The sequence below is a fragment of the Numenius arquata genome, chromosome 11 (assembly GCF_964106895.1).
Source record: "Numenius arquata chromosome 11, bNumArq3.hap1.1, whole genome shotgun sequence".
In the NCBI taxonomy this organism is placed as follows: Eukaryota; Metazoa; Chordata; class Aves; order Charadriiformes; family Scolopacidae; genus Numenius; species Numenius arquata.
The window spans coordinates 28,649,062-28,663,206 of NC_133586.1; the positions used below are offsets into that span (position 1 = coordinate 28,649,062).

A 14,145-nucleotide genomic window follows, 5' to 3' on the forward strand; every position below is an offset into this window, starting at 1 on the left:
CAAAGGTCCTTTAACTAGCTTTAGTTATATTATTTCCTTTTTTTAAAAAACCAAACACCTGCAATTGTAATTAATGGAATAATCGTTCAATATATTTTTATAAGCAAATTGTATTTTTTTGCATTAATTACTTTGGTTTAGATTAAGGCTATATGCCTGTATTTTATGACTGGCTGCTAGATAAACTCAGCTTGTTAGTTAAGGCAATACATGAGAACTACTTTATTTTGCACTTATTAAAATCAGATAATGTTCTTCTAGGACATTATTAATAAATAAAAGACAATAGTCTTCAAAAAGGAAAATTTATTGGCTTTTACAAGATCCCTACCAGTTAAACTCATCCCATATGAGGATGCAATTCCAAGATGCTCTGATGAACACATACAACCAAAGTAACTAAAAAGACTAGAATCCACAGCAAACAAGCCCTGGTCTCAGCCTCAGCCTGCAGGTGGACTAGTATTAACATAAAACTGTACTCATGCCTCCTCATCTTTAAAAACCCTGTTAAAATAATTTCACTAGAATATTACACAAAATATGAAATTCCTCTATTATCCAGGGACAAAGAAAAGTTTTTCAATGGGTATATAAATTCCAGGTTATACTATTAAGGTATCATTGCACGATTAAAGTAAGCAAAATAGGCAAAGAGCTCATTTGAGTGGCAACAACTCATTGGCCAGAGAAAAGGAGAAAAAAATTAAGAAAATGATGCAAGACAGTAATTGAGAAAAGAAACAGCCAAAGTAAAATTTTCGCTTGTAGCATTTGATGATCTGGATTTATTACTGAGTGCACCCTCACTAACTTTGCAGACAACGCCAAGTTAGGTGGGAGTGTTGATCTGCTTGAGGGTAGGAAGGCTCTACAGAGGGATCTGGACAGTCTGGGTCGATGGGCTGAGGCCAATGGGATGAGGTTCAAGAAGGCCAAGTGCTGGGTCCTGCACCTGGGTCACACCAACCCCATGCAGCGCTACAGGCTTGGGGAAGAGTGGCTGGAAAGTTGCTCAGTGAAAAAGGACCTGGGGGTGTTGGTTGACAGACAGCTGAATATGAGCCAGCAGTGTGCCCAGGTGGCCAAGAAGGCCAAGAGCATCCTGGCCTGTATCAGAAAATAGAGTGGCCAGAAAGATGGAAGTGATCATCCCCCTGTACTCAGTCCTGGTAAGGACCCACCTCGAGTATTGTGTTCTGTTTTGGGCCCCTCAACTACAAGAAAGACATTGAGGTGCTGGAGCAGGTCCAGAGAAGGGCAGTGAAGCTGGTGAGGGGTCTGGAGAACAAGTCTTAAGAGGGAACTCAGGGAACTAGGGTTGCTTAGGTTGGGGAAAAGGAGGCTGAGGGGAGACCTTATCCCGCTCTACAACTACCTGAAAGTAGGGTGTATAGAGATGGGCGTCGCTGTCTTTTCTCAAGTAACAAGTGATAGGACAAGAAGAAACTGCCCCAAGGGCTACCAAGGAAGTAGTTGCGTCACCATCCCTAGAGGTATTTAAAAAACTTGTAGATACAGTACTTAAGAACATGGTTTAGTGGCGGACTTTGGCAGTGTTAGGTTTATGGTTGGCCTCCATCTTAAGAGTCTTTTCCAACCTAAATGATTCTATGATTAAGCAATCCACAGACAAAGATCTCCCCTCCTGCCTCAAGAAAGCTCAAGACAGATGGAGGAGTGACATGGGGGCGGGGGCAGCTGCCTATTTAAGTACCAACTGCTTTTCTGCTTGATAAATGATGTGATAACATTGGCAAAGACAGATATACTCCTTCTTAATGTTCAAACCCATGAAAAAACAACTGTTCTGACTGGCTCTCTTTCTAGAAGCCAGAATAAAACATGTGCTGCCCCACAGCACATGCTTTTGTATTTGAACACATAAAACATCAACATACAGTTTGAGCATCTTGCATTTATTTTACCAAGGTCTGTCAAAAGACACATTGTTCTATGTATTTATCAAACCCAAATTCCAATGCAGTTCTCAGAGAGAAGTTTCCTGGTAGCACCTTCCTGAATAAGGATAGGCAGATTCATTCTCATAAAAAATTAAGGAGTTACATGTTTTCAGTGTTGGGTTGGGTTTTTTTAACCCCTCTATTCACCTTATTCTGCTTCAGAAGACATCTATAATGATTTCTTCTGTACTAGGTAAGTGAAATTCAAACTCTAAGTCACTAATGCAATAATGACACTAAAAAAAAGACATTTGGGTCTCCTTCAGCAAAAATCACAGACGGGCTTCATTCCTGACTGCCTCATATGTGCAGCCAGAATGGTAATAAAGATTTAACACCACTTTTTTCTCCCTTAGGAAACACTACTCTTGATTCCCTGGCATGCCTGTAGTCATATCCATCTGTTAGGATGGCTTGCTGCCCACTTAAAAACTGGCATGCCAATTTAATAAGGACATAGGTGTCACCTGATTACAGATTTAGAGCTAAGTCTTAAAAATAAAATCAGTGAACAATATTCTTTCAATGAGGAGAGACTTCCTTGAGCAGTCAGTGCTCATTTAAAGTGTCATGCTTCTTCACAAAGGACATCTGTTCACAACTGCAGGCATCCTTCTATTAAAAGTCTTCCCTCTCCCTTATTTGCTGTTTAACTCTTTGCTAGGAGCCATGTACTCACAATTGTATATGTTTTATTCATTGCTATATCTAAATTCAAATTTCACAGTTTAGATAAAAGCCAGGGAAAGGGGAGGTACCATAGGTCACCTAGACTCTGACAGCACTGTAAGATGCACATTCTTTCTGTCTCTTGGAATCCAGTATTAACATGGGAAGGAGAAACACAATGGTTGATCCTGTGAAGCCAGCACACGACACTGTTGCTAGCCATTCAAAGCAAGCGTCAGCCAGCAAGGTGAGACACAAAATGGGTACAGCATTAACAGTCACAGCACACGACTGCGACCAAGCATAATGCTGCAGAATACATCCAATTCCCTACTTGAAGGCATATCTTCAACTTTCTCCACTTCTCATGGGAGCTGAGTAATGCCATGTATTTGAAAGCAGCCAGAGCAACATCTAACACGATCATTGCTGTAGCCAAAACACTTTAAGCGTTCAGTGCTTTTCCAGCCTGCAATCGTTATAGTCTGCCAGCCTGCCACGAACGCCTGTCAGCATTTCCTCTCTGGCAGATTTAAAAATTTGCCTTGTGTTTGGATTATGGAACGCTGATTATGGAATTCCAATTTGCATGTTTCCAAATTTCATTTAATTGACACACAAAATTTTGCTAAAGTAACAGCTTCATATCAACTTCTGTGGCATGTTATTGTTCTCTCTTTTTCTACTTAAAGTAGTTGTAAACAAAGTTTTTACACATATATTTAGGAGTTCATTGTTAAAAACTAGTTCACCTAACTGGATTTCTATTTCCCTCAATATATCAAGATTTTTTAAAAAAAATTAACTAAAACACCTGCCTTAATGGTTCAAGTCTAACAAAATGTTACCAGTAGCAATATCTAGCATGTCACCTACTCCTCCAGAAACACAATAAAGTAACGGCTTTAATCTACATGTGTTCATCACAAACATACGCAGATGAATACCTACCATATGCAGATATGCACATGCTATCCTTATCCATACAAAAATATTGGAGGAATAGAACTGGCAAAAAACAAGTACAGGATCTGAACTGATGTTTTAAAGGTAATGTATCCCTAAAAACACTACTGCATATTACAAAAGGAGGGAGGAAAAAAAAACCACAAAACAACAAACTAAGAACTGTGTTTCTTAAATTAATCTTTTCAAACCTAAGGACAAAATTCAAGAATGAATCCACAGGAAAGATTTTTATGTTTCAATAGAGAACCATTACAAAGGAGTTTATGAAGAGTGAGTATTTTCTATTTTCTCCCAGTAAGTAAAAATGGGACAGTCAAATGCATTAACAATCTCTTACATTCAAACATTTTTAAATGTTGAGAAGTTGTGTTGAAAATAGTGCAGGAAAACAATCACAGAAAATTAAAAACAAAACTCTGGCTTAAGAACTTGTATCAGTAGGAACACAACCGAAGATTACAAGAACGGTTAAAATCAATATCTGTAACTCAATTCCAGCAATAATAATTGAAGTGAAAGATCCTCAATCAGAAATTAGTGTCCCTTCTACTTTTTTTAAACTTTTTTCTTAATGGTCCTGAAGGTAAAAACAATACACTTTTTTCTAAATCTATAATTGGGTTACATAAAAGAGAGCACAGACTTGATGCTGATTGTATGCCACCATTTTAACACTTAATTTTTTCTAATTTGACCCAGACTTGCACGAATCTAAAATCACAACATGGACTTACAGCTGGATCTTCAAAAGAAAAAAAAAATAAAAATCAAACATTGTATTCTTTGTGAAACATAGGCATTATACAACAGAAACTGGCATTTACTGACAGATCATGGCCCACGTAACAAATTCAAACCTTTAGAAGGAAGAATTCCAAAGAACATGAAAGTACAAGTCATTCTCTTAGCGTTTTTTTCAAGACAGAGAAGTTCATTAAAGAGTCTGGTAGAACAATCTTAGATTGCTGTGGCTCTACTGTACAAAAACATAACATCACCAAATCCATTTGCATTTACTTCATACTGTATTACATATGCTATATTAAGTTCAGCTATTTCACTTTATTTTACTGGTTATGTTTAAATTTAATATTACAGTATTTAAGATAATAATGTAATTGAAAAGATGCCTTAGTTTAACCTGCATGTAATTACTAACACGCATACAATATTTATAGCACAGGACTGACCTATTGACAGTTTTCCTCAGCTACACCTCAAAAATATAGAACACATTTATATGTGCATTACTTATTAAGGAATAAGTCTCAGATCTGACTTAAATCTGTGCTCTTCTAGATCACCAACACATGAACTACCAATACTCTTCAAGCAGTCAAATGAAAGCACCACAATATTTCACAGGTAAAACTCAGTAACACACGAATATGAGGAAACCAGTCTAATTATGGGTGTGCGCAAGCACCGATCTTGTTCAAGCAACAGCCCAATAGAGAGAGTTCTGCAATCAGGAAAAAAAATTACTGTAGTCTCAGCACTTCTTCTGGCATCTGGCAAATTAACCCCTACTGCTAACATATGTCTCTTGCTGCTGTTCTTCCAAAATCAGCAAGTGGTTTGCATATGCTGAACATGCAGTAGTGAGCAGAGGACCTGGATTTCAAGCCAAGAGACTGAAACTCTATTCCCATCCCTGCCAGTGACCATCTGTGTGACCTACTTAAGAGTTTCTATTCTTTGGAGTAGATCTCACAGTGTTCTGCTATGGCACAAATTCCTGACCAGGAGTGGATCCCTTGAGAACACAAAGTCAAAAGCAGCAGTGTGCATACATACACATTTTATCATATGTTCAAGCATTTTATATTCATTTCGCAACAATAAAACACTGCTATACAAGTTTCAGCATTATGCCAGTGAATATGCCACGGTCAGCTTAGAATAAAAATCTAGCTCCAAATACTGTAAACACTGAAACACTACAAGAAAAATTGTGTAATTTTTAAACAACGATGTCTTCATCTGGTGATCCCTCAAAAATGGACAGATGGTCAGGAAATTTTGGCAATAGGTTTCCTAAAAAAATCCAGTTAGGCATCAAAACTAGTTTTACAAAGAAATGAAGCAATTCTAACAAAAAGTTTTCTTTGGTAGGTCCAATAGAGAATTTCACAAGAGGCAGAGAATAATCCATCACATCCCACTACACAAAGGGAAAGATAAATGACAGGAGACAGTTTCTAACATTATAAATGAGACTTTTAAATCCCATAACGGGTGCTTATACAGGACACGACAACCATTTATTTTCCTCTGATATTTTAAAATAATGAATTTGCAAGTGATCTAAAAGGAAAGTGTCAAAAATTAAGTTTAGGATTTCTTGTCCTCTGAATAAGAAGGACATAATATTGTTTGAAGTCAAAACTGGACAAATGTCTGTGCATGAGCTCACACATCCTCTTAGAATGTTCCTAAACATTATGAGGGAAGTGCACAAGCAGTTGAAAGCATCAGTCTTCATTCAGCCACACCAATACCTGAACTACCATAACCCCTCTAAGCTATATTACAGTTACAGAGTGGGAACAAGAAATCAATGCCTCAAAAAAATCTGTCAATGTAATTTAAAGGCTTGTAAAAGTGCTGTAGCACTGTGGGGCTTTTGAAGATCAGTTACAGCAGCAGTCAACAGAACCCAGCATCTTTATTTGATGAAAGCATTCTATTCCATGACAGTCTACAGTGAAAATTTTTGAATGCCTCGGTATACACACCTATAAATTCAGCTTAACCTCAAGGCTTACAACTTCAGATTCATGTGTAACATTTATTAAAAACAAATTTCACTGTTTTTTTTCTTGTTTTTTGAAAACACGTTTTCATGTTTTCACAAGTCTGCTTCCTCAGAAAATGCTGTGAACGTGTGAATATGGAAAAGAAATACCAATATATGAAACCCAATTAAATTATAAAGACAATTCCATTGGGAATGGAAGTAAATGAATTGAACTGGAACTGTAATGAACTACATGGAAAGAGACTAAATACTAAAGCCTGAAGGAAAAATGGTAATATGAAACACACGCAAATTAATAGACTTCATTGTAATTAGCAATGTAGTTAAACATAATCCATATTCATGGCAGAAAAAAATACTACCTGTTCTAGATAAATATGAACTTTAGTTAATGATACTGTTGGCAATCTTACCTTAATTATCATGCTGCAGCATATTTTGTGATACATTACATATGCTTTCATTCTTGTAAATTACCTTCCACCTCATTGCTTGGAGTAATGAATCAGGCATTGTTTACACCCTACAAACAGAGTGGTTCTCTACCCAATTAATTTCAGAATCAATTGTATTTAACGTAGAGCAAAAAGCATCTTTGGAATTTTCTATTTTAAACCACAGCAATGTACAAGAAAAATTACTTGTTTGCTATTACTGCGCACAGTATTACAATAGCACAGTGCAGAAACATTTCACACTACTATATCAGAGATACTTAACTGTATATTGGTCTTTCCACACTTTTTGGTGCCTACATTAAACATGTTGTGAACTTTCCCCTATGGTAATTACAACTTGAAGGTTAAATCCAAGGAATATGAAAAAAAAACATAAATGCAAGTAATCACAAAATATCAGTTAGATAGAAAACACCTTGTGATTACCCTAAGGTTGATTTTCTGCCATTAGTAATGTAGAGGCAGGTCGGGTGAAAGGAAAGTTATAACAAGCATCACCCAAAGGATGCCAAACTACCATTAAGCCATGTTCCTCAGCACCACATCTAGAGGTCTTTTAAATACCTCCAGGGATGGTGACTCAACCACTTCCCTGGGCAGCCTCTTCTAATGACTGACAACCCTTTCAGCAAAGAAATTTTTCCTAATATTCAATCTAAACCTCCCCTGGCACAACTTGAGGCCACTTCCTCTTGTCCTATCACTTGTTATTTAAGAAAAGAGAGTGACGCCCACCTCTCTACACCCTCCTTTCAGGGAGTTGTAGAGAGTGAGAAGGTCTCCCCCCAGCCTCCTTTTCTCTGAACAACCTGAACAACCCCAACTCCTTCAGCTGCTCCTCGTAAGACTTGTGCTCCAGACCCCTCACCAGATCCATTACCCTTCTCTGGACACACTCCAGCACCTCAAAGTCCCTCCAATAGTGAGTGGCCCAAAACTGGACACAGTACTTGAGGTGGGTCCACACCAGTGCCAAGTACAGGGGGACAATCACTGCCCCAGTCCTGCTGGTCACCCTATTCCTGATACAGGTCAGGATGCTGTTGGCCTTCTTGGCCAGCTGGGCCAAGTTGTTAATTTCTAGGTATTATCAAATGCATACACTTTAACTGGTGTAAGTTTGGATCACAATGACCTATTGTGATATACAGGATCCAGAGCAAAACAGCGAGGCTGACAAATCATTTACGTATTCTATCCTGCCTTTACAGTCTCAGCTGCTTGGTTTTGCTGACAAGTGTTTGATGTTAGCACAGACAGGTTTTGGACATCATTTATTTTTCAATTTATAAATTTAATACTAAATTAATCCACTATCTACCTGTCCGGGAAAAATTAAAATGCATTGATTATCTGGTCAGCAGTATACAAAAGGCACCTTTTTTTTTAAAGCTCCTTAGAATTAGAAATCCTCTTAGCAGAATTTATTATTCATTATTACCTTAAAAATATAGAAGCAGAAAACATTTACCCTTTTTATAATTCACAACATAGCCTGGGGTAGCATTTTCCATGATATACTAGCTATATATTTCAAGACATCAGACACGCTGCATTTATAAGCAAGCAGCAATCTATTATTATTATTTATCTGCAAGCTGTAAAAGCTTTACAGAATATTTTCCATTAACAGATCGTAGCTAAAGCAAAGGCCTGTTAAACACATGAAACGAGCACCACATTAAGCAGACTATAATCACAGCTTCTTTGGAATCCAAAAAACCACTCTTTTCTTTTCTGGAGCATTCTGGAATCATCATCTATGAAATGTCAGAAACTGAGATGCTGACAAAATGGACATCCACGTGAGTAGCCTTTCAAAATTCTGGAGGTCTTCTAGATAGCAGCAAGATGCTGAGAGAGAAGCAAGCCATCCAGTCCACACAAGAGGAGAGAGAACACTTAAGAGTTAACCTGAAGTCAACCATGTAAAACAGGGCTTCTCTACTAGGACTCTTTAAGCAAAAATTCCCTTTCTGTTGTAATATGAAGGAAAACTAAGCAGAAGGCCGATAAAGACATTTCAGTACCACTTATCACTCGCGTTCCCAGAGTGGAGAAAGACACGAAGCATCTGATAAAGGTTAAGAAACATCATAATTCTGATAAATGGAGATACTTAGTATAGTCCAGTATAGCTGTTGAGCTTTACTACAGCACAATCGGAGTTTTTTCCTCTCACCAGGCAGCGGCCTTATATAGTTATGAAACCTATAGGCCCTCAGTTATGAAACCTGTTCACAAAGTTTCAATTCATATTCCTATTCCAGTACAGAACTTATGAATATGTTAAAAAGGTATATATAGCTCCATCCATCTAACCGTTATATCATAGGAAAAAAAACCCAAACACAAAACTGTTCCTCTGAGACCTGTTGTAAGTTAGCGATCATGCTTTGCACAATAGCCGCCTTGTAGAAAGAAGCAAATCTGCTCCAGAGGTCAGACTTCTGGCTTTCACACTCTCTCAGTATTAGTTTTACTCGATTTCAAACATAAATTGCACAAAACAGAAGTCAGTCAACATTTTCACACCTATTTATTTTAAGCCTTAAAGGCATTTTATATTTACCTTGTTTTTTAAAAAGGTTGCTGCGTACTATTTCCTTCATGGACTGCACTTTCTGCTTCTGTAGTTTCACTGGTGGAATGCAAGTGTAAAATTCATACAGGAGTTGGCTGCATGTAAAGGAAAAGTCATAAATACCATACAGATGAATTCATCATGTGTAAATAAAGACAGAAAGAACAATAGAACATATCTTTCTAAACATTTATTTCTCTTTAAGACTTAGATTTATTTACCACATCACAAACATTGAAAAGAGATCAGTTGCAGGTTAGAAAGAAAACTTTCAAAAGAAACAAGATGAGGATGAACTAGATTTTGGCCATGTTTACAAATGTTTACTACTTTCCGTTGTTTTCAATGGAATAAAGATACTTTTGTGTGGTAGAGGCAATTTATCTGTGTCTGATAAATAAAGAAAAATCTTATTTCAAACTGCAAAAATCACATTTGGTTTTCTGGAATAGGGTTTATTCAAGGGAGGGGCAAGCAGAGAGCAAGAGAAAAAAAAGACAGATTGTTCCACTTGCCCACTTTATTCACCAAATTACCGCTTGAGTATCGGGCTGCCATCATGAATTCTGTCATTACGTAAGTAGGGTGAGAGCTCCTTGTTAAAACAGTGTGCCCAGGGGTCCACCACACTCTTGATCAGTACGAACTGGCACAGCTTTGTTGGCTTAAACTGATCAATCAAGAATTGATTGTTGACAGCAGCAATACCTTGTATACACCATGTGATACAGCTACTAAACGTTCAAAAGCAGCTCACCTTAGTAACTTGGCATCAAAGACCATTTCAACATCATGAAGAACTGACGGGATGTACTTCAATGCAGCAACCTGAATTGATATATAGATTGTGTTAATTTTGTAGGTTTATCTGCCTATACAGCATACAAACAATACAGAACACACTACTGAAACAGGTGCACACAAACCAAACAATGATTAATTTGGACTTCATCATCCATCCCAGAAATGTGCCATGCAGGAGGCAGAAATCAGGATAACAGTCATCTATCCACTCCAAAGCTACACTTTTGGAACAGATTAAACGGAGCATCATCTCCCTACCCAACCACCTGCACCTAAGCTATCTCATGGTTTATCTTATCCTGTCAATTTCTAAGGTATATTTTGACAGCACAGTGGAATAATCAAACCTTAAAAGATGACAAGGGTAAGAAAAAGGCACATGTTACTATTCTTACACGGACAAGAATAATTAAGCAGGTAATTTTCAGGCTCAAAATCATCACTAACGTTTAAGGCTACATCCTTAAAGACTAACTTGCAGTACTCTGTCATAAAGTCCCTTTTTAGGTTGAAAGTATTTAGCCTCTATAATACCTTTTGAAAGCACTCATAGCAACAAAACTTGCACTAAAAAGCAAAAACGTTAAACATATTTAACACTTGCTGCACTCATTTCTATACTTATGCTTTAGATATTAAGAGCTGCTTACAATGATTTTTATGTTCATAAAATGACCTGTGACTTATCTTTCCACTAACAAGCTTGTATTTCTCAAATACTTTGCATATCCAAAAGGATATGACATACTGCTTGGCTGACAGCTGTAATAAATCCCAAGCAAAAATAGACTCCATGGTTTTGAAAGTATTTTTGGTAAACTAAATAATTTTTCAAAAAGGAGAATCTGGCCATACTGATGCAGATCTGAAGGAGGAAATCAGTCTCTTTCTTCCCCTCTTCTTCCTATTTCAATAGGTCACCTACAGTAGAGCCCTTTCATGGAAGTTCAAATCTGTGTAAGGATGCTGTGCAATGACCGATTGCTAAAAGAAATAACATCTAGGGATAGTTATTTATCTAAAACAAATTAGCTGTTGTCTCTATTCTTATTCCAGATGAAAACCAGAATGTTTTCTTGCCTATCTCAAAATATGACCACAGCACCAATTTTTTGTTATTGTGCAAGAATTCTCAGCAAAAAGCTATAGTTTATCTCTGCTGCCATTATGAACTTAAAAATGAAAATAGATGTAATCATATCAATTACATTTGCATGCTGCTATAAATCCTACAACAGTAAAGAGAATCAATTTACAATGTCTTAGTTTGACTAGCCTCTTCTTGGTCCAGATGACAAGAATTACAAAGGCAATAACAGCTTTACTTCATTGTGAAATTTTAAGGTATAAATTTCTACTAACACTTTGCTGAAAATAAGGTTACAGTAATGTGAAATTCTATTACTGATATAGCTCTATTTTTCATAATAGGCCTGTTCCACTCATGATACATCCTGGGTTAGTAAGAAAATTAATACAAATCCCAAAACTAAGCATTACACAGATGCTTAACATTTTTTCTTCAAGGTAATATGGTGTATGCTACAGGACTGATTAAACAAATCCAATTAATACATGCTGAAATTGCACAATTTCTTTTCACTCAGAATAGTGGAGTATATTGCCCACCTTGAAAACAGGAGTAACTGTTGCTATATCTCATTTGTTTATAGGGACTGTAACAAAACAGTAAAGATAACAGTTCCCGTTTTACACTGGCAAAGTGCAAAACCCAAATGAATTTTAAAAGCCCCAACAGAAGTACGTTTCCACTAGCCCCTGAAGTCTGCACATATTTTAAACTACAATAAGGGATAAACTGAATTAAATATAAGCAAATGTGATTTTTAATTATGAGCTACTGCTACATATGATAAGAATTCTAAAAAGACTGTAAACCTGGTACCAATGGAACACAATTCTTGCCTACTTATGTCTCTTAAATTTAGCATAAGGTAATTTAAGTTACAGTAGGGTAAAACAAATTATTTACCCCTAGCGTAAGCTACTAATTCAAAAAATTATCAGAAAGTGTTCTACACTGCACTCATCTAGGTAAGTTCTTGACTACTTATGTTTGCCTAGAAATAGGAGTAGCATTGTTTTTAAGTGAAAACACTCCAGGTTTCACAGTTACATGCTCTCAAAATAATATTAGAAAATCAGGTTCCATCTCTCACACCAGGTTTCAGAAACCACTGCTGTAAAGGGATTTGATAGTTTCTACAAAGAAACAGAAGTCGATGATTTAAGTACGACAGAGCAAAAAGCTACACCTTGCTAATAAATACACATATGGCTATATGTCACAAGGGATTCTCATGTTTTAACCACTAAGCTAAATGCTCCTCTCCTGCAGAAGAAACTCAAGAGGAGTTTGCAAGTCAAGTCCCTAAAGCCTTCTTGAATCATGAGAACCAATGTTCATCCTACATAAACCTACACAACAACAACAAAAAAAATCTGGAGAACTGCCTGGAGTCCACAAAAACTCACAGGACCAATTCTCCCAACAGCAGAAGCCCTACCAAGAGCTGTAACTGAATCATAAACCAGGAACTGGAAAAAAGTACTGGTATACTATGGCAATGCTGCATCAACTGAGTGCTCCACCTGATGCAAAGCCAAACTGGTCTGGATTTTTATAAAACTGAATAAACAGGTAAGAAATCATACTACCATATGCCTATGCTTTTAAAACAGACCAATTTAAATTTCTTTTACCACTTTCACCCCTTTCCTAACTGAAAATAAAAAGGGTAAGCAACGCTGAAATGGTATCAGACCAGAAAAAACAACTAATTTTGGCTCCTGTGCAGTGAATTCTAATTCAATGTATAGATATGTCAGAACCATATTGCATAAAGTCAACAAGTCACTGAATCTCACCCACAAAACATGATAAAACCTCTAACAAACTATTAGAATTCACTTTTTCTGAGATTTTATACCTTGTTTCCAAACAACAGGAATCATTTGAACTATCATACAAAGATTAGTCTAAACAAAAACTTTATGAACGAGTATTGCAAATGCATGAGTTGAATATATTTCTATATATTTCTATGAGCTTCCACTGTACCAGGCAATTTTTAAATAAACAAGCAAAAAAAAGAACTATTCAGGTATTGTTTCAAAAAGAAAGAATTTTTTAGCCTGCAACAAGGGTGTATGCAGTATTTCAAACTGGCTCAATGTTGGCTTAAGATGCTTTCAGATAAAGTCATTCCTCTGCAGATCTCATCCCTACATTCATACACAATCCTGGGAAGGTAAAAGGAGTGTTTAAAAGCTTCTGCCACTTCAACAAAAAGATTGTATCTTCTAGCCATTGTTAGGTCCTTGAAATAGGTTGGGGGAAAAAGTTTTGTTTGGTTTTTTTTTTTTAAATAACAAGACTGTGAACTGGAGCTATTTAAAACACCTGTACAAATACCTGTTGTGGTCTAGAAACTCACCTTAGCCCCAGTTCTACTTCAGCAATGTGTTGTTCCTTGCTCTTCATGCAATAAATATTATATGAAGATACTGTACAATTGCAGCATCCAAATTTCATTTTACACCAATTCCCAGTTACTGTGAAAGATGTTTGATAAAGGATAGCACCACTAGTGGCCACAAAGTATTTCAAGCAGCACTCCACTGACATTTGGTCTATTGTGCTGTCTGCTGTCATCTGCCTGCCCACATATTCCCTGTTCTGTACTTGTACGAGGAAGGAAATGGGAATGCTATAGCTACCACTTCTCTGCAGATCTGTAGTACCAACTGAAGTATAATAACAAATATATCCCTTGCATTCTTTTAAACTCCCAAGTTTCATTTGCAATAATTCCTTCAAATGATGCACTATGGACACAATTGAGCATGGTCCTTAATGAAGTCATAAAAATCTCCTAGTGAGCAGTACAAGATGTTCTGCATTCTTCAGACTTT

General features: G+C 36.8%; 1 protein-coding gene across 1 annotated transcript in view; it reads right to left on the reverse strand.

Moving 5' to 3' along the window:
- Positions 1–14,145, reverse strand: part of DOCK2 (dedicator of cytokinesis 2) — a 188,001-nt gene that overhangs the window by 127,161 nt on the left and 46,695 nt on the right. Inside the window, exons 24-25 of the mRNA XM_074155774.1 lie at positions 10,163–10,233; positions 9,394–9,500 (exon numbers count right to left, since the gene is read on the reverse strand). Coding sequence (XP_074011875.1) covers positions 9,394–9,500; positions 10,163–10,233 — 178 coding nt within the window. The remainder of the gene's footprint in view (positions 1–9,393; positions 9,501–10,162; positions 10,234–14,145) is intronic.